The following is a 24,270-nucleotide window of genomic DNA, read 5'->3' on the forward strand; positions in this document are numbered from 1 at the left end:
TGGTTTATTTTCATTCCATGGGCACTTTCACCCATATATACAAAGCTTCTCAGCTGCCTGTAATATCAGAAGGCTGCTTAGTATCCGTAAGTTATTCATATAATACACAATTTTATCCACAACACTCTTACAATTACTTTTATCCATCTTGCATTTAATCTTTCTTTATATAAGAACAAGCACTTCAGAATGTCAGAAGCCTTCCTGCTGATCACTACCAACCAACAGATGCATAACGCCACCTTGTGACTGTACTTCAATGATACATCGAACATCCACTGCTCCTATACACCGATCTTCAAACTGATGTCCAGTTGGAAAACTATAGCCTATTTCCAAAATCCACAATGCAGGCTTAAGGAAAGCAGGTTCATATATACACTATGTAGAAATCTTCATATCTGAAAATATTAAACGGGTCTGTTTTATTTCCATGGAGAAATATTTCAAAGTTCGTAAGTGAAGGTGGTACTAGTAGAGTATAGGTTTTCTAAGAACATCTATACTCTAGATACAAACACCAACAATGATATCTGACAGGTGCATGGCTTATGTTATAGTATGTTATGCATGCATCTGGAAAAATATATCTGAAGCTGTAAGAGTAAATTTTAAGCCTCTGACGTGATTTTTACCTTTTGAGGAAAGGGGTTTTTAAAAAGTGCTAACATGCTGTTTAAAGTGGTAACAGTTCTTTAGAACTGCTACTGCTCTAATAAGCAATTCAAGTGAAGCAGAGGATTTGTTGTTTTTTTTTTCATAGAAAGTATTATTACAAATCTGTAGTAGCAGCAGTTTTTAATTTACCAAAAACTGGCATCTATTAGCAACAGAACATACACAAAAAATATCTTTGTTTATACAAGTAAAATTAGGTTCTGAATATTCACAGAGTAACATAATAGAGCAACATTTTTCTTCACGTTGATATTCAAAGTTAGTCACTATCAGTTGTGATATAAAAACACTGTAAAATATTCAGTCAAGCAACATGGCAGACAGTGCATTAAGATCTCTCATGAATGGATGATCAGCTAGTATTTGATCAATCTTCTGTCTTTGCTCATAATCAGGAAAAATTTTTATCAGGGCTTCTCTTAGCTGTACTGTTTCTGAGGCAGATCTCTGTGGTGGAGTTGCTAGACAAGCCTGTATGTCTGTTTCCAGAGGAAGCCACGTTGATGAACGATCACCATGTACTCTGTTTTTAGGCTGTTGACTGCTACTGGTTGGTCTGGAGACTGGCATGAAGAAAGGCGTCTCAGAAGAATATTGTCCACTGCTCTGTAAAGCCTTTTGTGCTGACCGAAAATCTCTATGGAACAAAATAAAAATTTTGATTAAGGTAAAGGACATGCTAGTGTCTGTACAAAGGCAGAAAAGAAAAATGTGTATAACTCCTATACTTCACTGCTGCTTGGCTAGTTACTGATTGGAACCAAATGATAAGCATTTTTTCAAAGTGAAACGAAACCGTAGGTGTAACAGTTTTCAATTTGAATCTGGCATGAGTTGCAGCATTAATTAACATTATCTACGACTAGTTCCAATATGCTGTGAGTACTTTACTTGGCAGAATACAGCAACAGTCAAAGCTTATTTCATGGAAGTATCAACATCAGTATTATTGAGATAAAGGGATAAAAAGACACATGTAACAGATGTACACTGACTCAGAACATGTGAAAATACTGACAGGCCAAAGAGGCTTCCAAATGCTCCACAAGGCTATTCCTCACATACACTTACTCATGACTGTGAGCTATGCTCACATTTAGATCAAGGTCTTGCTTCCCTCATATGATATCCTTACTGGGGCAATGAAGTTTTTCAGTAATTTCAGGATCTGAATGTTCTTCCTCAATTGCCGAGATTTCATTTCAGACTTTGCAAAGCTGTTGCTACTCTAAGCTGCTAGCACTACAAAATTTAGGGTCAAGTCTACTTCAGATGCCACCAGATAACATAGAAGTGTGAACTGGAACTCACGTTACATTCTCCTACCACCAAGGGAAAGAGTAGCTAAATTACAGAGCTCCATTTTAAAAGCATTTAGGTTACAACATCTCCTACTACTCAACATGAAAAGGCTCTCTAACTGCTCGAGAACCTTCTAGTTTCTGATCTTATGCCTAGTGCCATTTATGCTTTCTGAATCATTTAATTCAGTAGAAAAGTCTCTAACAAAATTAAGTCTTTACCTTTCCTCAATCTTAAAAAACCCCAACACACACCCCAAAAACCAAAGCCTAGTTCCAGTTCCAAGTTTACAGACAGGAAATCAAGCTCTTCTAGAATCTTCTCATAAGAGCCTCTTTCCATTTCTACAACCATCTCTCAGAACACACTGTTTTCACTTTATTTTTCTCAGACACAGGAGGCTGAAACACAGTGTTCCAACTGACATCTTGTAAGCGTTTTATATTAGAGCTTGGACACTTTCTTAGCATTTCTTATTGGAGTTCTAGAACTGATATTACATGCCTACTTTTAAAACAACTTGTGACCTGCTGGTATATACGTCTCACTTTCCTCAATTGTTTCAAATAGCTGAGATTCTTCCTTATTCTTAGTATTAATCCTTAAGTATAGCTTGTCATTTGTATTGCTAATTTTATTCATCTTGCTTGTAAGACCAAAAGCTCTCTCAATACTTCTCATTAGGAGTATAAATTAGCATTTATAATTCCTAAGCTGGTGAAAGAAGAGCAGCTTATTTTCTTGTGCTGAAGAGCAAACCCATTCTCAAGTCTTGGCAGTTAATGCAAAGCCAAGTTCATACTTTGAATATATGCATATTTAAAAAGTACAATGATCTTAACAGAACAATAGATGTTTATTAATATTTAAAATTATGACTCAAATACAAATGCATTTAATAACAATGCCTCAAAAAAAAATATCTTTTTAACAGTACAATACCCTCAAGTGTGAAGTGAAATGCCTCTCCCATGACAAAGAACATGTATTCCTTTTGTAGCACCTGTTGACCCACTATGACTAAGTGATGTTTTAAATAACATCACTGTAATTAACAGGATACCAGATGAATAGATACCCAAACCACTGGCAGATTTGTGCCATGTTAACACAGTTTGGACCACCCTTGTACGAAAGCCACCACAACCAAATTTCAGAGGAAGTTATTGTCTTATCTGAGTTCTGAGAGAGATCTTGATTAGGTGCAAATGTCATCAGCAGTCTCTGAACAGACTGAAGTAATAGGAAAAACATGTTTTTGTTAAGCTACTACATCCTACAGTGTTCTTGCTTAATTTCACTGTACCTTTACTGTATAGATCTAAAGAATTGTTCAAGCGAACATGGAAAATGGTTTATCTTGCATTTGAAATTGTAACTGTCTCAAACAGAAGTGAAAACAGTGCTTGTACCTAGAACAGCCTTCACTTCGAAGGAAGTCATCTAGCCTGGGTCCATTTCTTCCCAAAGGGTCATCAGGAACCATAAATATGTCACCAGCAAAAGTGTACTGGAGCAACCTGCAAGACAGTTATTTCAATATTATTTACTAACAATTATTTACTACAATTTACGCCCTTGCTGCCCTTCACCTCTGTACCATAGGACAAGTTGCTGAGCAGACACTTCACCCCACATGAGGGGTCACTGAAACTTCACTAGCAACCCATTTTAGATACAACAAGCATTCACTGCCAAAATAATTTAATGGGAGCTTACGTGACCTGTTCCCACTGCACTGCAGAACACAGATTTTTTTTTTTTTTTTTTTTTTTTTGACAGCAAGTGTTGGATGACTGCAAATCTTTTGCAACGAGTCCAGGGTGGAATTTTCTTGGTGATTAGAGAAGATTTTCTGATTGTTCAAACTCCCCTTCCTTGTAAGGATCTTCAACCACACAGCTAAAATGCGTATCTTACCAGAAAGCCACATAACTAGCAAACATAGCATTAGCTGTTTACAGTTAAGATGATAAGCTTTTTTTCTGGAATCATTCTGGGACAGATGGAAATCTGCATTAAAGGAAATCAGTTCAACTAAAATTTGTTTGTAAGAAGAGAATTTGGTACAGTGGAATTTCCCCAGAAGTAAAACTAATAGCAGATGTTAACACAAGCTCTTAAAAAACCACAGACTCTGAATGACGTGCTAAGTATTCTTGACGAAGTTCTGTAGGAAAACATAACCTGACTTGGGTAGAACTCACTCAAGAAATAGCATAAATACCTACATGATTAGCCAACATCAGTTCCATGTCCTCCCAGCTACATTGTCAGAATCCAAGACAGTTTTCGTTTACTTGCTTAGACTTATACAGACCCCAGTCACTGCAGGAGATGTAGCCTTGGAAGATGTCAGGGAGACTCTGAGGGATTAGTGGGAAATTTGGGCAACAGAAGATCATACTTTAATAGTAAAATGACACTGCTGGATTCAACTGGAGAGGGAAAAGCCAAACCAAAACAAAAACCTAAGTGAACTAAAAAAAGAAACCAGTTGCACAGGAGAAACCCTACTTCACAAAGAGTCCACAAGCTGAAGCACGGCTACTTTATAGCTAAGTGAACTCCTCTAAACCCAAAGGACACTCAACAATCACAGGGAAATGGCTACAGGGATATATTGCAAGTGTTTATTATTTTGTTTAACTATGCCAATTTGTTGTACCACAGTAAAGAACGATTGGTTACATTACATGTTATATTACCAGCTACAACTCACACCTATCAGAATGAATACCACTATAATCAAACAACTCCTTCACCACCCTGATTTAATCAGCCTCCTACAACAAGCACGAGAAACCAGACAAAAAGACCCTTATCACAGTCAACTGAAATGCTGAAGAAATACATCAAGTGTTAAAAAGAGTCAAAGGAGATGGAGAATATCGATGGTGGGAAGTCCTGTTTGGATGGTCTCCTACAGCAACTGGAATACTAAACCTGGTGTTGCACCCTATTGTGATCTTACTGATTGCTGTTATATTATGCTTGTTGTTAAAAATTGCTTTATACATTAGAGTTTGGAGGATGGCTAAACAAGTTACATTTTTGCAAAAATTTCCCTGCATATATAATGTCACTTAACCACATTTAATGAAACTCAGAGATTAGCCAAACACAAAGTTTCCCTCAAATTATAATTGGATTGCAGCATTCCCTGTTTATAGGCATAGAGGCAAGAAGCAACCACACTGCCAGTCTATCGATAAGTTATATTGACTTTAGTCACAGGGCGGATTGCGGTGGTGCAACTCCCCCTCCTTTAGGCCTCTTGGTACTTGGCGCAATTTCCTCCCCACTTGAGCCACAGAATAATACAACAAACCAGAAAGATACATAATAGTCTAACATGAAAGAAAGAAAAGGTGGAGAGCAATGGACCAGGACACTACCGCAACCCCTTAGTGCGCCTGACTCCCATAACTCCTACTGTTTGAAAATAATAACTATAATCGATCACTCCTGACAATATATGGATCATGGCCACAGAGGGGAGGATACCGGGACCCCAAGATCTAGCAGGTTCTGGGCTGGTATAACTGGTGGAAAGTACCAAAACATCCCATTGTCCTACCTGGGCCAGAGTGGAAAAGTACCTGACAGAAGACAGTTATCTTGGATCCTACAAGTAGTGATTCTAGTCAGACCCTTTGAACTCTTATGGATCGCAGTGGGCTGTGGCCAGCACCTCCCCTGAGTTGGGATGTCACTCAGGCTGACACCCTGAGGATTAGAAGGCCAGGGCAAGTCAATACCTCCCGAGTCTCAATTTTCACCCATTGAGGAATGCCGATATAAGTATCAGCAGTATTGTGAGTATTTACTCTAAACTTGGGAAAAGGGAAATTTTTATCTGTAGGCTAGGCTCCCTTTCATCCACCTCTCAGTCTATGTGTTTCTGATATACCCATTAGCTTTTACAGATGTGGTTGTTCTTCTGTTTGTCTGTGCACACATAGGAGTCAAAAGGGGTACCTGTCAGCTCGTTGGAGTCGCCCACTACTAAGGGATCTTTGATGCCAACAGTTAGAGACCCGTGTGTGTGCTTAATATATATACATCTAAGCAAAAGCATATAATTTGGGATATATGCTTTTGCTCATATGTGTATGTATTGATTTGGGATACCTTATGGTAAATTAGTGTGAATCTTGTCATCTTCAAATCTGTACATAAGTTGTGTTTAATTATTTTGTTAAATCACTTTGTAAATCTTTAAATCGGTTAATGATTAAGTGCTACTAAAATTCAACCTCTTAATCTACCTCACATCGTCAGTAAGTTTTGAATCACTGCTAAACCATAACAGTGTCAAACATTTCCATCTGTGACAATACTGAAACCTTGAAAGTGATACTGTATGTCTGCATCAGCTATCACGCCTCCTTGAAGAAGTGAAATGTAGAACAAGAAAGCCTATGAGAATGGACAACAAAGTGTATACTCTAACAGGGTCTAACACTGAGCTTCAGAAGTGATATAGCTTTGCTGTTACACCAAGATCCTACTTATGTGAATGATTAACAGGTTTACATCAGAGAATATATAAATAATAGGGACATTAGACTACTCAACACATGATTCTAATGCCTTGAATCAAAGTGGTGAAACAAACACAGTACTTTGTTGGGCTCTACCAGAACTGTATGATAGATTAACTAAAAATAAGAAGTCCCACATGAACAACTGTAAGGACAGACATCCTTTTAAGCTTTCACAGAAATTGAGTAATTACCTTTTTTGAATAATTTCTCTCCAGGCACGTGATTCTGTCACAAATTCTCTGAAGTTATCATTAGTCACAATAACACCTCCAGTTTTATCAGCAAGGTGTAATAAAAACCTGTAAAATTCATTTCAAAGACCATTAAGATAGTCTGCTTTACTGAAAATTGTCTAAAGATCTAGAAAACTAAATGTTAAACAACACAAGAGTAATCTATTTGCATGAAAACAAGCACTTCGATTACCAGGAAATTACTGTTTTGACCCACCATGTAACTTTAAACAGCGTTTTAGGTAGCATGCATTTATTTAGTGCAGAAGAGTCTTCGCGGGAGGCTTTTTTTCCATAAAAGCCCCCCAAACCCACGGGATTATCAGATTCTGAAATATTTGTAGAGGTAAATGGTTTCCTTTACAAAAGAGTATAGTATTTATTACACATTCCAACACATAGAACTTTTTTGCTCAGCATTAACATCTGTCTTCTGCAAGATATTGTTATGCATGTTAGCCCGTCAACACTTGTTGACAAAGAGTGCTGTAACCATTTTGTTGCTAAATAAATTATGACAAAAGGTGTCATGGTTTAGGCTGGGCTGGCCACTAAATGAATGACAGATGCCTTCCCAGAAGGGGAAGGGAGAGAGGATAAGGGAGAGACACTTATAGATTGAGAAAAACCTTAAAATAGCTTTAATGAAATATTAACCATAAAAAGATAAGATAAAAATATTATTCAGAAAATAATGAAATATCTACAAATATATACAAAACCAATATCGAGCTCCCAGGATGACAATCACGTCACTGGCAAGCCCTGGCACTAGACTCAGCAGCAGACGGGAGCTGGATTTAAGAATTGGATTCAGGAACATACGGATTGGGATCAAAAGCAAAAGAACAGAGAGAGTCCTCCTTGGATGCCAACCACTGACCCTTTGATCCCTCAGCTTTTATACTGAGCATGATGCAGATGGGATGAAATATCCGGTTGGCCACTTTTGGGGGTCACCTGTCCTGTCCACTCCTACCCACACGTGCAAACCCTTTACACTTCCACTTCCGACCCTCCAACTTGGCACATAAAGTTAGCTGACCTTGCTTGTTACAGCAACAAGTACAAGCAAGAGGCTCTCTGCATACCATTCCTTAGTGTTAACTGTAAACATCAGACCTTATCACTGCTAGAAGCAGACACTGTCTGAAAAATAAGTTATTAATTTCAGACGGTGCAGTCAATTAGAAGAGACTTAACTGAAAAGTAAAATTACGGAAAAGAAAATCGTTTCTGTTCTATCTCAAACCAGGACAAAAAGTATCTACTTCATCTATTAAGAAAATATCATGAATTTCTTTTTTTTTTTTTTAACCTGTCAGAAAAAAAACTTTTTGCCATTTGAAACTATTTTAGCAAAGAGGTAACAGATTGTGTTCTTTTACAGTACACTTTTGATGAAAGTGCCAATATATTATCACAACACTCATTTCCACAGTAATATCAACTGTAAATACCGCACCTACATAGCATTTTATATGAAATGCTGGGTGTATATAAGATATTAGTGTGTGAGCAACTCCAACTTCGCTGCCTTCTACATTTTTTTTTTGCTACAACATTATGATTTAAGAGATCAGAGTTGCTACATCTTAACAAGGAAGATAAATCAAGTGCACTCTACATATCTTTTGCGTATCAAGTTCTGCAATCAGGTACGTGACTGCGCAACCTAACAAAAAACAGGCATGCCCACGATGCAAAAACCTGACAATTTTGTGGTCAGAAAAATATAGTCTGGATGATTATTAGTAGGAAGGAAGAAACCAAAGTCCAGCAAACTGTAGCTAGCTGCAGAACACAATTTCGAAGCTGCAAACTGCTTTTAAGCATGTTAAGACTGAGAAAATCTGGCAATAAAAATGTAAGGAAACCCCCCAACACTCAACAAAAAACCCTAAAGCTTAGTGTTGTTCACTGAAAGATGATCCTCCACATTTTGAAGTTGAACTTGGTGGTTAAATTAACTTGGAAATTTACTAGCCTACATGCTGTTACAAATACACTGCTCCAAATACACATCTATGTCAGTATGCCACAATGGCATACAGAAAAAAAACAACCCAAAAACCAAACCCAAACCAAAATAGCACCTGATCAGATTTATGATAGTGCTCCCCAAACATAAAAGACAACTCAGGGGTAGAATGATGATCAGGAAAGCATAAAGACATTACTAAAAGACTAATTTCTTCCTCAATGCAAGTGATAACATTTGAAATGGATTAACTTTTTTTTTTTAATTGCCATGAAAATTTGATATTTTCCATGAATTTCTGGAAATAGTATGTACAATATTATTAGAGAATTATGTATAAAAATGTTTCTTAGGACAGTAAAATAACGTAACAGATTTAGAGCTCAGTCTTAAATTAGATGCACAGCGCTCTGTCTGGACAGGTTGAAGAACTAGCTAATACTACCATTTATGAATTATTAAGCTTTTACAACCATTAGTCAGATGTTCAAAAAGACTTTAAAACTACATATATTCCATACCTGTCATCATGAGCAGCAATTCTTGCTCCTAAAACCATCCTTGCAGGGGTTAAAGACAATATTCCAACATCCTGGAGCTGTGTTAAGAAATCCTGCTCTGTTAAAACATGAAACAACTGTTCTTAAAAACAAAAGCTTTCTTCTAAGCTATTTAGATTTGACAATTAGTCTGAGATATAATTAGCAGAGAAGCTTGGTATTTTTGTACGTATTAATCTTCAGAAATGACATATTGATAGCTGAAGAATTGCTAATAAATGGGGAGGAAGAGGCTGAAACTAGAAGTTAAGGAGCAAAGAAAACCCAAACAAAACAAGAAGGCCTCCACTTATGGCACATCAGTTAGCCTAAACAGCACTTTAGAGTGTCTCAGGTTGTACACGGAAACCCAGTTACTCATGTTTAGTGTTTTATGAAGTATTCCTCCTCCCTTCATCCTTCACAGAAGTATCCAAAAAAATAGTTACAATTCAGTTAAAGAAAACATTAGGAAACTATTTCCCTCACCTGTAATGTAAGGATCACGTCTTGTTCTCCACTGTGGAACGAATACGGTAATATTTCTGTGGCCACGTTTCCAAAAGTAATCAACAGATATTGCAATTCCTCGACAGGAGAAGAATTTCCTTAGACCATGACTAGGAGTGAAAGAAAGAAAAAGATTAAATTCACTAGAGTTTTACTACCATGAATACAAAGAAAACAGAACAATACCTTGTGAAATGAAGCTTTAACTTATACATATCGCGTCACCAAAATAAGAGGTACATGGATGTTATAGATGAGGAATCTCATAAATGGAAAGAGATCTTCATCAAAAGAAGAGAATGGAAACATCACTTTGCAACTTTAAAGCTCGGTCTCCTTTCAGTTTTGTGGGCACAACAATATTTGGGTAATTAGAACTGGGTTTAGCTTTAAAGAGAGGCCAATAGTGATGGTTTCCAAAATCTATTGATTATAGATTAAAATTATCATAATCCAATAATGTAGTAGTTCTAAATACAGTCCCACTGCAAAATATAACACTTCCGGTTCAGCTAGTTCCCAAGGATTACATCTGAAGTTTTCTGATAATCTAAGATATTTGGGCCTCCTCTACCGTCATTTCAACAATCTGAGCTACCATTTTCATGCAAAATAATGAAATATCTTGGAAGAAAGATCTTCAAAACACTGTATTTTAGTGGCAATCTTCCCCTCTCCCCCATTTAAAAATGTAAGATGTTCATTACCTGTTTTTGCAACGCAGTTAAGTGACTTGCCAGAAAAAGTGGCAACTGCCCAATATGAGTAATACAGAGATTGGAGTTGAGGACCTTGTGAGGTCCCTCTCAATCTGAATTATCCCAATGATCCTATGTGCCCATTTAACACGTGGCAGGAAGTCCTCCTTTAGCAATTAACTGTCTAACCAGATTCTGGAAACTGAACTTCAGGAGAACAATGGAAGAAGAATCTCCAAGTACAGAAGACAGAATCAAAAATACCTCTAGAATAAATTCCTACAGAACACCTACTAGCACCTTACACGGGCTAAATCCAGTTTTCATTCAGAAACTTTTCCCCTCATACTTTCATAGATTAGAGGCCACACTTAGACAAAACAAAGACGTATTTAGTTAGAAAAGACACACTGATTCAGAATGAATCTGATGGCATGAACCAGCAAAAGACTTCTTACAAAGTAGTACATACTCTGTGTTTCAAGTTAGATGTTAAAACACTACGAAGTGCTTCTCATAACAATAAGTGATCAAGAGGTATTTGTATTTTAAACTGGTTTCCTAATTAACACGCAATCGTACATTATAAGCCTAATAGTAAGCCTTACTAGTTTTGAATAGAATTTTACCTTTAAACCCCTACTTAAACGTAGCAGGAAGTCTTCTAAACAGAGTTCTTTAAAACATCACCATGGAAATATTTTACTGTGAAACTCAGCCTTTATTAGCATTCATGTATCCTTTTCCAATTTTGTAGACTCATTTTAAAATAAATTTATCAAAATATAAATCTATTAAGGCTCTCTGAATTTGGAGAGGAATATTTTTATGTAGAAGAGCAGAAAAATGAGTAAGCTACATCTGAACTACAAGAGGCAAGAATCTGAGTTATTAACAGAGTTTCTGGAGAAAAAAAAATAGATCCTTCACCACACTTGCCCTAATAAAATCAGGTGTTCTTGATTTCAAGAGCAGTCAAATAAAGGAATGCAATTGTCACAGAAGAGTTACCCCTTGTAAGCCTTCGAGGTTATAAACTTAAAACACAGTCATCACACCCCACTTTAAGTTAGATGTCCTATTCAATAAACTGGAAAACTTCCGTTAAACACTTTCACTGTATTAATGGCTCTCAACTGGACTTCAAGAGATGCAGAGGTCTCCACGTTCATGTTGAAAATTACATCTTCTCTACTTGTCCATTCTCCTGTTTTAGAGCTTTACACCTGCTAAACTACACAGAGTACTCTCTAGTTTTTAAACATTTTAAAGCCTAGAACAGCAGCTCTTGATTCGTCCTGTATGATCAAACACTCCTGCTCTGTAGCAACTTCAAGAAAAAAGAAAAGAGCTTGTAAATATAAGTGATATATTTATCAAATAACATGTAGAATTAAGGTGAGCTATAAATATGTCACTGCTAGATGAACAGACATATGAAATGCTTTATTTGAGCTAGGTAAACATCTGAAGGACAGCAAATTACCACAGCAAGGTGGTCTTTTCAAGACACCCATCTCAAAGACTACATCTGTTCCCCTACTGCCATTGTAAATACCAGGTTTGGCTGTCCAAGTTCTTTAAAAAAAAACCATAAAGACCCTACAAAGGTATTTCTGAAGTTAAACGAGAGATGATCATAAGCAGCACAAAGCACCAAAACAGCAGGTTGCTTTCTGGGATATGTAACATCTTCCTTTTGGTTTTGTAACTAATTAAGGAAAGCACATATTATTTACAAACAATTTGAGCAAGAAATAATTCCATTCAATTATTCTTTCATTCTGAGTTTCTTCCACATTTTAATAAAATTTAATTTAAAATTTCCTGACAACTATCTGGATGTTTTGGTCTGTCCTGAAAGGCCTGTTTTCAGCACATAAAGAAAGGCAATTTTTTAAAATACTTGTTAGTGGTTAGAGTAATACCTGGACTTTCTCTTATTCAACAAGCACATTGAAAGAACAGCTAGCATTTAGAGATCAATGTGCAATTTTTACTAGGCTGCACATGTCAAGAGGGAAAATTCTTCAGCTTCCTGAAGTCTTCAAGAGTTAAGACACAAGTAGTGATGTGGAAGCCCGTTCAGCTTTAGTCCAAGCAGGCAGGCAATGCATTCATTCCACCCCATCCCCCAAACACATGACACTCGGGCGTCAAAAACCCCCAAACCAACACAGGCATGGAAGCAGATGTCCATAACCTCAAGGTACTGAGAAGTAAAACTGAAAACAATTCAAATCAAAATTGAAATCAATTCTTCAGTTTCTAAGATGTAAGAAAATAATGAGGCTTTGTTTAGCCAGAAGGAAGCTGCAGAATACCTACATTAAAAAACCCCCAGGCCCCATGCATTGATTATTTAGTAGCACATTTAAATATCTTGGTGGTTCTGCTATTTTGAGGCAGTTCTCTGTCCTTTGCTTTTCATAAGCAGAGTTTTTATTTGGTTGAGCGGCAGGCAGCAGATGTTCTATAACAGTATGTGGGGACCGCATGTCAATGGTACTCAGCTACTATGCCCCGTTCTAATGTGGGGACACCCTTGTTGTGTAAGACAATCCACTGGGGTGCATGAAGGAGGTATTGGAACTTCAGTAATGCACATATATAGTTGATAAATACACATATATTGGGGGTGCATGCTCGAAGATTTTTTTACTGATAGGGCTGCTAAATCAAAGTTAGGAGAGCACTGCCTACAGTAATCTCACAGCCATCAGGGAGATCGGCAGATGTTTATTCACCATCTTTTAATTCATTGGTTTCAGATGTATTTGGCTGTTCTTAAGAAAAACACCACCACCAAAACCCAACAGAAAACCCCACAGATGAAAAAAATCTCTCCATATTAAATAAATAAATAATTAGACAAACAGGATGTGGTGTGTTTGTTATTTTCTACATGATCCCAACAATTTGCATTTCTCTTCCACTAATACATGTTTGGGAAATCACTTTAAAAAGTTCAAGGTAGCCTGACTCAGTTGTGACTTGCTTTTTTACATCACCGTGTTCTAAATAACAGAGTTGGAACATGAGGAAATAAGGTTACTTTCAAAACAATTTACTGTAACAAAACATTGTACTTTAATTAGAGCAGTGTCAAGAGTTATGGATCATGTCAGACCTCCCCTTTGAAGTTAGCAAGACTATAAAATGACAGAAAATCTTAATGTATTAATTCAATTAATTCTGCAGTGATTGACCCGAAAGGTTTAACAGTTGCCAGTCATGAAGGTCTAGCTCTGGGCTCTTTAACCTGGGGAAATCAATTTATAAGGATGATCATGATCTTCTTCAATTAATGATCACTTGGTAGGAAAGGTTACATGTTAAGAAATCTTCAGACATTCTTTCTCATAAACAGAGGAAGTTACTTAGATTTACTTTTGACACCTCATCTGTGCTATGGAGACTTTCTGGACTAACTGCAAGCATTTCTATATTACTAGGTCCTTGGTCCTTAAACTGCATTTGAAGCTAATCATCTTGAAAAATGTATGTTTTGTTTTGAATGGGGAAAAAATAGTGATCTAACAGAAACATGTGCAAACACATAAGCGGCCTGTCAAAAAAACAGGCTAAGTGAGATACATTTTTACATGAATTAAGTTTAAAACATCAGCAGAATTTTTTTCTGAATGAACTATATGTCTAGGAATTTCCAGGTATCATCTGGTACTCTACGTAAGTAAAGAACATACCCCACCCCCCCCAAAAAAAAAGCTTATTTTCTTCCCCAGAGCACTTAAGCCTATTCTTTTGGGAAGCCTCTTTCATCTAATAGCTGGAAGTAGATGACCTATGATACATGTATCTTAGCCAGTCAGATGTGTTTTTCTCAGTCTAAGAGCATCCTCCAGAATTCATGGGATTACTGGTAGTACTCTGGCCTATTCTTTGAAAATATCCTATTCAAGAATTAGTTACAACTAAATACAAGATAATAGAGCTAATATGAGGCTCTTCAGGATTTCCAGCCTCCAAGATTGAAATCCATATTTTAAAATATAGCCTATTTTAAGAAATAGCCTGAACTTTTCCCACTTGTCTGGGGATACAGATGATCTTTCTCAGAATTACTACTATTTTGCTTAAAGTACTCCATTTTAGTTCTGGCAGCATGGTTCCAGAACGAAAACTAATTTCTGCACTTGGAAGGGCTTAGGCAAGTTCAGCAGAGGAACTTTGAATGCACCAAAAAAAAAATCTTAAATCGCTAATTCTCATAGTAAGTTTACTCTTACTTATTGTTACATTGGTGAGTGGAGCAGGAGAACAGCGAGCCAGTTTATTCTTAAAAACTACCACTTCCTCATTAAGAAGAAATATTGCATTTGTCATTGCTCACTTTTGTATTCCAAAACTAAAAAAAAAAACAAAAAAACAAGAAGCCCCACAGCAAACTGTTGTGGTTTAACCCCAGCTGGCTGATAGAACCATGCAGTCGCTCACTCACTACCCACAGTGTGGATGGGGGAGAGAATCGGAAGAGCAAAAGTGACAAAAAATACCTGTGGGTTGAGATAAAGACATTTTAATAAGTAAAGCAAAAGCCACGCACGCAAGCAAAGCAAGGAATTCATTCACTACTTCCCATGGGCAGACAGGTGTTCAGCCATCTCCAGGAAAGCCAGGCTCCATCACACATAACAGTTATTCAGGAAGATAAATACCATAACTCCAAATGTCCCCCCCTTCCTTCTTCTTCCCCCACCTTTATACACCGAGCATGACATCACATGGTATGGAATATCCCTTTGGTCAGCTGGGGTCAGCTGTCCCAGCTGTGTCCCCTCCCAACTTCTTGTGCCCCCCAGCCCGCTCACTGCTGGGGCGGCGTAAGGAGCAGAAAAGGCCTTGAGCGCTTAGCAACAACCGAAAACACCAGTGTGCTATCAAAAGTATTTCTCATTCCAAATCCAAAACACAGCACTATACCAGTTGCTAATAAAGTTAACTCTATCCCAACTGAAACCACAACACAATGCTGACAAAACCTTTTGACATGCGTGCTGGCCAAAGTGACTTAATATAAAAAGAACAAATCCAAGTCTCCTCCTGAATAGAGCACAGCAACCAATTCAAGGATAGTTTTTGACGAGACAAATGTTAAAATTAATAAAGCAAAGCACAAATTTTAGAGAGATATAGGTTCTAAGTGATTTTTGCTATTCCAGTTATTTATAACAAACTTTAAAAAAGAGAAAATAAAAAAAGAAAATTGTAATTGGCAATGCCTTCCAAAGTTGTCTACAATAGAAACAGTTGGGGGGAAGAAGGAAAAAAAAAAAAGAGAAGAATGAGAAGATATTTACAATAATGCAAAATCCCTGCATTATAGTCAGTGAAAGGGATTTCTTGATCTTTTCAGTATTAACTGTGCCCATTTCATAGGGTTTGTTTGCATAGTGCCTTATCAGCCAACAACCTACAGTTATCCAACAGCCCTGTAATGGTTTACTATTGTCTGCGTACATTCTTTCAGGTATCAGGAGGAATAAAAGAAGTGTGGGCACACATAGACACAGTTCCCTGTTCTATTCTGCACATTTTATGGAGGGGGATGGAATATTTTTGTTGCATGCCTACACCTGCAAAAATTAGCAGGACTCAAGCACTAATGTGTAATGTTGTTAAAGGACAAATACCTTACTACTGTATAAGAACCACCACTTTAAAAACCACAAGACACTAAGACCAAAAGTAATAAAACCAAAATACTTAAGTTGATGGTAACTCAACTCCTGTGTTAGGAGTGTGCAGTGCAAATTAAGTTTCATGCATAAAATTGCTTGCAACAGAGCTGAGCTCACTGAAATTACTTCTGACTGAAGTGTTGCATTGAGCTGGAGCACTGATAGTTCAAAGTAGGTTGCTCTGAAATGGCACAAATCGGGCTTCAAATTTGACCACTGCCTAGTAAGAAATGCTGTAGAATTAGTTCACTTTTCATTTTGAAACATCTTGTTATCGAAAATGATGTTATCTGCCTCTAACGTATACCTAGTTTTAGTTTCCATTGCCTATTCAGTTTAAGTTCATTTCGGATTGTTTTTGTATTTGGGCTTCATAAATCTGAGCTACCTGTTTTTACAAATTTGCAAGTTTCTACCAGAACAAGAAAGCTAAGTCTTAAAAGGCTTTACAGAAAATATTTTCCAGTATATTGCAATTACCAAACAATTTTTAAGTCAAAATCAAGGATTTTCCTTATTCTATTTTAACCAGTTATTGCACCTGTTCAACTTCAGGCTAAGTAATTTTTTTTAAACCAAAAGTAAATACTACAAGAGTTGTTTCATGATAGAATATCCCACAACTACACTGTTCTAGCTGGATTTGTGTACTGCAGTGTCATATATTGCACCTGCTAAAAACTTCTGAATTTCCTTCCATGCACGGTATCTCATGCTGTGAGAATAACAACGACTCCAAAAGAAGTCAGTTATAAAATGAATGCTGTCACTAAACAGAGAATAAAAACTATCAAAATTGCTATGCGTTGGAAATTAAAATGGCTACTGTCAATCTCATGTAATTTTTCATTATCAAGCCTCACCATAAGTTACCAATGCAGCCATTACCAGTAGCTGAAAAACCTTGTGTGTACATGGACTGTTGGGCACCAAAAAGCTAGCTAGCAAAAACTTTACACATGCCACAGCAACCTCTTAGTCCCTATCTCATTTGAAAGCTCATTGAACTTTTACTGAAGAGATATCTGAAAAGAACAATACTTACGAAATTGCAACATTGCTTCCATCTATAATGATATGTTTTAAATAGGGTTTCCCAGGTTCATTTTTCAACTCCAGTTTGTATGGCTTTTTCAGAGATTCCAAAAATCTTTGAACTCCAGTAACTGAAGGATCAGGATGACGTCTGTGTGGTCCCACTGTCTCTCTATCAGTATTTGAAAGATGTATTTGTGAAGACAACACCTGGTCTGGGATAGGATTTTCAGAATTTGAGGTTTGGCATTGGTTGAGAGATCTCACTTGAGAAGAAGAGCTGCAGTGTCCTAATTGGTCCTCAAAACCATGATGACTATTCTGTACAGTTGAGGGCCTTGCAGATTTTTGCTGAACTGCAGTTTTAGTCTTACTTGAAATACGCTGCACATCTGAGCTCCCTCTGGCTACAAAATCAACTTCTTTTAGAGCTCCAGCTTGTATAGTGCTGAAAGTTACACCACCATCGGTTTCTATATCACTTGACCTTGAACTGTGGTTCTTACCAGGGCAATAAATGTCTCTCTGTTTACAGCATATAGCTGAATTTTTTCTGGAAGGAGAAGGAGGTTTGCATACCAACATATGCATTTTGTCTTCTGCATCAACTTGCATGCCTGGTGAATCTCTTACTTTGTGATACTCCTTTTTTGTCTCCTTTGTAGTATGATTGGATTTAAGTGGACTTTTATTCCTAGAAATGCCTTTGTCTTCTAGCTTTTGTGAATTTTCTGCATTACTTCCTAAAGGAGGATTGATAGTTCTGGGCTTTTGAGATGACTGTTCACTTTCTTTTTGAAATTTTAAGTTTTCCTTTTCAATTTCTTCTAGCAATGTTAACGGTTCCACAGATTGTCCTAGGATACCAATAACTTTTTCTACAATATTTTGGGAATACCCCATTGTTCTGAAAAAGTTCACAAGAATCTTATATTCCATTTCCTCACTGATATCATCACCTTCTTTAAGGCAGTAACTGGGATCATCTGATTCACTGCAGCCATCCGAAAGCAGATCAATAACTGCGTTGCTGTCTGAAGTGGATTTTACTTCCTGATCATTTTCCAAAGAGAAATGCTTTTTAGGGAGCCTTTCCTCATCATCAGAGGATCTTCGTTTACATGACTGTCTTTCTTTAGACACCTCTACTTCTAACAGAGGCACAACATTTATGGGAACAAAACTTGTTTCAGGAGCATCAGAAAACACAGTGTCCATTTGCTTTGTAAGCTCAGTTACAGGTGTCCCAGCATTGTTTCTTGCTTCCTCACCATCTGCTCTTCCATCTCTGTTTGTAGCAATTACTTTGAAGGCTTTGTTCTGTAAAAACTCTGTTGGGCTTTCAGAACCCGTAAGATCTATGATATCGCTCTCCACTTCACAACATTCAGTTCGTGTGAGAGCTAGGAGTTCTCTTTTTAGTGAGCTAGGCAAAATCAGTAAATCCATTGTATATTTATCTGCATGTGCTTCCACAAATTGTCTGAATTGCTTTTTAATCCCTGACTCATTGTCGCTTAATAAGCTTTCATTACTCTTAAAAAGCTTCACAAACTGCTGAATGTGACTTTGAGCCATAACAACAGCTTCTGCACCCCCTTTAATACTGAGCAATCCTATTTCCAGCACTGTTATATCAGCACAGGTATCCTGAATAAGACTGTTGAGGAACAGGCTCTGTGCACCAACAAAGATGCAGTGCATGTCCTTTGGGTAGTACTCCTTTTCTTCTAGTTCAGGTTCACAAAGTCCCTTAATATACTCCTAGAGGGAGAAAGAGACACGAGAATGAATATTCGTAAACAGCTAATATATAAAATTAGTTTTGATTAGGTCTGTAATGGACAAGTACACTAGAAAATAAAGCCAACTTAGCATAACAAATGCGACAAAGTAAATACTGCCAGTAAACCAGATAATAGAGATAAAATACAGATATCTGAAATTATTTTTAAATAGATCTCAGAAGGCTAACTCTCTTTTATAACCTGCTGTTTAAATGAAAAGGATAGTAACAGAGTATTTAAGTTGTAGCCCAAACAGTTTAAAAGACAAGTTTAAAGAAATTTATTCTCCCATTCTCATTCTTTGGTCAAAGAGAACATACACTTCACGAACAAATGCCTTGCACTAGAGAATTCTACCTAGTCCATAAAACTGAACTTCTAAAAACAGTTTCTAAAGAAAATTTCCAAAGGCTCATCACTGCAGTAGCTCTCTCCTGTATTTTTAAGTAGTTATTACATGTTACTTATTCTATACTTACTACTAGTGAATCAAGGACACTGATCACGTAGCATGGCATAACATAACTAGTAGCCAGAGTAGTATCCATTAAAAGAGCTAAAACCAAACAAATGACAAAACCACTATCAGGACTCTCACAGATTCCCTTAGTAACCAAATAAAACATTTGTATTTTAAAACTACAACTGCCAGAGCACCTACTTACAACAGATATGTAACACCAAAGAAAATCACACCCAAAAAGCTCAACAGCAAGCCAGCTTTCCACATGAGGCTTTGAAACTCAGTATTTTGAAAAAGCAGATGATACTGACAAGTAACTGAGAAAACTCCAGGCTCCAGCTAGTTCTGTGTTCTAGAAGTTCAGGTTTTAAATATGCTGTGGTGGTTGCCTTTTGTGTGTGTTGTTGTTTTTTTTTTTTTGTTTTTTTTTTTTGTTTGTTTTTTTGTTTTTTTTTGTTTTTTTAAAAAAACACCTCCCATTGCTATTTCTGCCACCTAGAAGTTGCTATAGGCAAATTCACTATACTACCTTGTTTTAAATGTGTCAGAGTTCAGAACTCTGTCAACACAGTACATTATTTCTTCTTTCAGGTAGCATTATTTTTCCCCAAACTGTCTCTTTCTGTGCTTAAAATTATGTAATGTAGTGAAACCAGTTTCTAAGCTGCAGTCACAGACTCTCAAGTATACCACATTTTATTATCTTTACTTTCAGAAATTAAACTTCTCTTTTAAGTGGAACTGAAAACCAATACAAGGTAATGGATAACATAACACCACTTCCTATCGTCTCTCGAGTTACATCGCCACAGGCTGCTCCAAGACCATATTAGCACAAACTGCTTCTGCAATAAAATCCACAGGATTACTTTTCATGCCTTAGTCGTGATATGACTGCTTTTTCAGAGCAACAGGACAATAACATAATTAGAAAAAAGGATATTAAAAATCTGTGAACTTTTATTTTTTTATATTTACTAAATAGCACTGAAAAATATATTGCATGTGACTGATGAATTAAAATACAAATTACTATCAAAAAACCTTTTAAAGGGAGGCAATAAAGCCATGCAATTGTTCATACTTTCTAGTCAATAATCCCTCCACATAGGGTCTGAAAAGTACTCTACAGATAAGGGAAGTCATGTCTCTCATACCCTTTAAATATTTGGAGTAGAAAGCATCTTGTATATTATTAGGAAAAGCAGCAATTAGAAAATGGAAATATTGTGCTGTTTGTTTCAGACTTTAATTTTCTGGAAAAAGAGAAAGTTGTACTGCAGCTGCCCAGCGAAGAATAGCTGTTTATGCTACCTGTAATGGCTTCTGGAGTTTCTGAGCCCAAATATACTAGCAAATTGGTTTAGAGGATATATATGTGTATTTAAACAAATAGACAGACACAAATGCTCACATATTGAGATTTTGCTTTTGAAAGGTACCTCCAGCCTGGGTAGTGCTCACACTATCGTTCTCACCACATGATTCAAACAGCTTTAGGTGCCAAGCCCACTATGAATAATATTAATTTTGTCACTACTGCTGAACCTCCCCAAAAGGTTAGCTGTACAAGAGATTTAACAAAATAATTCTGTAAAGACACTTCGTAGCAACTAGCGTCACAGTCAGAGCCACACACAGATGGCTCTCTCGTTTGGTGTTTGGCTAAAAAGAAAGCTAAAAAAGTTATCTGCTGGTGAAGCAGTCTGGACTGCCAACTTTTACACGAAGGAAACGTTAGCTCTGTTAAGCTGTCAGCTCTGCTAATAAGCTACTAAATGCCACAGAACAAGTGAAGTCTGTGAAGCGACTGTGAAACACGATGACACCCAGCCAACCCTGAAGAGTTTCTTGACCGGGGGAAGCAAAAGGCGAGCGACACACTGTAACCGCGTCTGAGCGCACGACTTGGCCGGCTCGGAGGGTGCCGGAGCCCCCGGGGCAGCCGGCAGCTGCGTCCCACCAGGCGGCGGCGGCCGGGCGCTCCGCCACGCCGACGAACTTTGCACTTCTCAGCTGAATGGTTTCTCTTTGTTCCCTGCACTCATGTCAACACCACCGGAGACACCCTGGCACCAGGAACACACCTATTTGCCAAGGCAGGACCGTTCCTGTTTCCCCGTGCACCACTGACTCCTTCCCCCACCCTTTCTGCCTCCCACCCGCGCCAAGCAGCCTCCAGCCCTGCCCCGGGACAGAGGGGCCCATCCCGCCGGCAGACGCGGCCCCCGGCCTCCCTCCGGCCGGCCCGGCCCCCACGACACCCCTGGGCGCCACTTCCCGCCCTGCCCCCAGTTCCCCTCGCCCCGTACCTTGGCGCTGCGTACGGCCTTCCCACCGCCCGTCAGCTGCACCCAGATGCGGGCGGCGGCGGACGGCGGGCCCGGCGGCAGGATGGCGGGTCGCCAGTCCCCCTGCGCCCCCAACACGGCCAGCCGCACCTCGAACAAGCCCTCGATGCGGCCCAGGCTCCCCTCCAGAAGGCGGCTCTTCTCCGCCGGGACGGTGAACTCATCCAGCCCCGGCTCGGAGCCGTGGGCCGCCCAGCGAGCCGCCATCAGGGCCGGCCGCGCCGCCCCGCGCTGCAGCCGCCCATCCCGCCGGGCCCCAGGACAACAACACGGGGAATCCCCGGGCACCCTCCGCGCCGCCCGCGCGCGTCATCGGCCCGCGACGGTGCCGCCCCGCGCTGGGAGGTGGAGAGCGCCTCGCCTCAGCCACGGCGCCATCTTTGGCGAGGGCGGGGGAAGTGCTCCTCCCTCGGGCGGGCCCCGTCCCGCCTCCCCGGCGGCCGGGCGGTGTGTGGCGAAGCTTGGAGCTGTGCCAGAGGCTGAGCCGGCCGCCTCCTTCTTTTGCTCGGGTGCCTGCACGCGTGCCCGGAGAAGAGGCGGGCGGTTCCCTACAGCCGGTGGCGCCAGGCGCGGTCCGCACGCAGCGGCCTCTCCCCGCCTGACGGGTTGGGAAAGAGGCTCACGCCCAGCTGCCTAGGAAAGAAACCTTCCTCTTTAACGATTTCACAGCCCAGAAGTTTGGTTTTAAGACACTGTTGGCACAGCCATGTCCTGGTATCGTCGTCTTGGATTTCATTTGAAAAGAAATGTAAGTTTTATCCCTTGTGGTCGCAGGGGACAGAAGTGTAGCCCCCATCCCCAAATCCTTAGCTCTGATAGCTCAGAAAACACAGGACACACTTTTACAAGTCTTAAGATGAGATGTGAAGCATAAGATTAGATCTTAAAAAGTAGCTCTGGAGCTTCACTAGACTTTTGAATGCCTGGATTTGACAGTACTTGCCAATTGTTGCACAAAGGAGTAAATATCTTAGTTTCTTTCATCTCCTCCCATCCCAGACCCAAGTCAGTATCTGCCAAGTTCCCCCTAGACTATTTGATTCCCACTTGTTTTGTCCATCTCTTTAGCATCACTGTGAAGGTAGTTTTTAGTAGCTGTTCATTAAATATAGCCTCCTAAGAGAGGATGAACATTTTATGGTTGTGTTATCTAAGTGTACATATTTTGTGTTAAACTACTTATATGTTACACCAGGAAAGGATTAGTATAAAAAGATAAAATATCATTTTGATAAAGGCACTTGTATCCCTGATAGAAACTTTTTAACCAAACGAGGTTGCAGTTCTTAGCACGTTGGAAAATCACCCTAAATGCCAGGTATAGCTATATATGTTTTCCTGTCTGAATTTGAAGTGTTATGTCTTTGATTCCAATATAATTTTTGTCTGTGGCATGGTAAAATGGAAAAATTTACATCTGTGTACACACACACACTGCGTTTACACACATACACACATTCTAAACAGGATAGGGTTTTGATGATGTGTTATATTTGAGAAAGATGCTGTACTTCCCTGAAGAAAAAATTTTTCTGGTTTTGTGGTTTAGACATTTGTGTTTTGCTTTCCCATCAAATTCTTCTATAACATTCACATATTAGATTGTAATCTAACATTTAGCTAGGCAATTTCTTGAGGTGATTGGTGCCATCAACTGTTAAAATGTAGTCACTGCAGTCATTGTTGCATTATGGTAATTATTAATTACAACTGAAATTGTAAGCAAGAAACTTTATATTAAAAATGAAATTACTGGCATTATGGGGTACAAAGTATCATAAGAAAGCTGAAAGAAAATGCTTTTATTTCTATCTACCATGTCAACACAGCCTTTTGGAATATCTCAGGATAACTGAAAGCTTACTGGTTTCTAAATAAAGTGGATAATGCTTGGTACTGTGTATATTTTCTTCTGGTCTGTTTTGACATACTGTATGTTATAAAACTTGGTCTCAGTGCTGAATTTATTGTAATCTGTATAATTCTGTATGCATTCTCTATAAGTCTCCATTCAGAGGTCATTTCCAGCATTATAATGGTCTCAGGGAGGTCCTGTGAATGTGAGTGGTTCTGTAAGGCTGCGGCCCAGTCTGCTCAGGTTAGGTAGTAACATTCAAGACGAACTTAAACCCATTTTGAAGTGGTAAAGACGAATGCTACTGAAGAGGTTTACTTAAGTTTAGCAACATGGGTTAATTATTAAAACAAGTTGGAACTTTTTCTCTGCATTGATGTGACTCAGACTAGAAAATGTATTTAGATTATAGTAATTTTTTTAATAATTTTTTTTTTTTAGTGGTGATTTGAAACTGCAGCCCAAACTTAATCTTCCCCATACTTGGGAGAAATTGCAAGCCTCTTGTCACAAGTACACGTTCAGGTGTATGAAAACCAAGTGTAAGCTAGATTGAGGACACTAGAAATTCTCTTACTTTTTATAA

The 24,270-nt window shown here is 38.6% G+C and overlaps 1 protein-coding gene and 1 long non-coding RNA gene across 3 annotated transcripts in view; one reads left to right on the forward strand and one right to left on the reverse strand.

Moving 5' to 3' along the window:
* Positions 1–781: 781 nt before the first annotated feature.
* N4BP1 (NEDD4 binding protein 1) lies at positions 782–22,259 on the reverse strand. 2 transcript variants are annotated; one of them, XM_074583069.1, is made up of 7 exons: positions 21,791–22,259; positions 17,239–18,992; positions 9,773–9,903; positions 9,266–9,362; positions 6,722–6,829; positions 3,393–3,500; positions 782–1,315 (listed from the first exon to the last, which is right to left on the reverse strand). In XM_074583069.1, exons 1-7 carry the CDS (start codon positions 22,034–22,036, stop codon positions 979–981), a joined length of 2,781 nt encoding a protein of 926 aa, XP_074439170.1. In that variant the 5' UTR covers positions 22,037–22,259; the 3' UTR covers positions 782–978. The 2 variants fall into 2 exon arrangements, with proteins under 2 accessions (XP_074439170.1, XP_074439171.1); XM_074583070.1 differs by lacking the exon at positions 782–1,315 and adding an exon at positions 3,064–3,213 and having other exon boundaries at positions 21,791–22,253.
* Positions 22,200–24,270, forward strand: part of LOC141741906 (uncharacterized) — a 259,266-nt gene continuing 257,195 nt past the window's right edge. The window contains exon 1 of the long non-coding RNA XR_012586518.1: positions 22,200–22,577. This is a non-coding gene — a long non-coding RNA (uncharacterized LOC141741906). The remainder of the gene's footprint in view (positions 22,578–24,270) is intronic.

Source organism: Larus michahellis, chromosome 4 (genome assembly GCF_964199755.1).
Source record: "Larus michahellis chromosome 4, bLarMic1.1, whole genome shotgun sequence".
Classification (NCBI taxonomy): domain Eukaryota; kingdom Metazoa; phylum Chordata; class Aves; order Charadriiformes; family Laridae; genus Larus; species Larus michahellis.

Bases quoted from the DNA above. Each gene is read 5' to 3' on its own strand.
- N4BP1 (XM_074583069.1), bottom strand. From the start codon at position 22,036: ATGGCGGCTCGCTGGGCGGCCCACGGCTCCGAGCCGGGGCTGGATGAG. The intron at 6,830-9,265 runs GTATGGAATATA...TGAATTTTACAG, and splicing joins ATTGCTGCTCATGATGACAG to GTTTTTATTACACCTTGCTG. The intron at 3,501-6,721 runs GTAATTACTCAA...ACTGTCTTGCAG, and splicing joins AGAGAAATTATTCAAAAAAG to GTTGCTCCAGTACACTTTTG.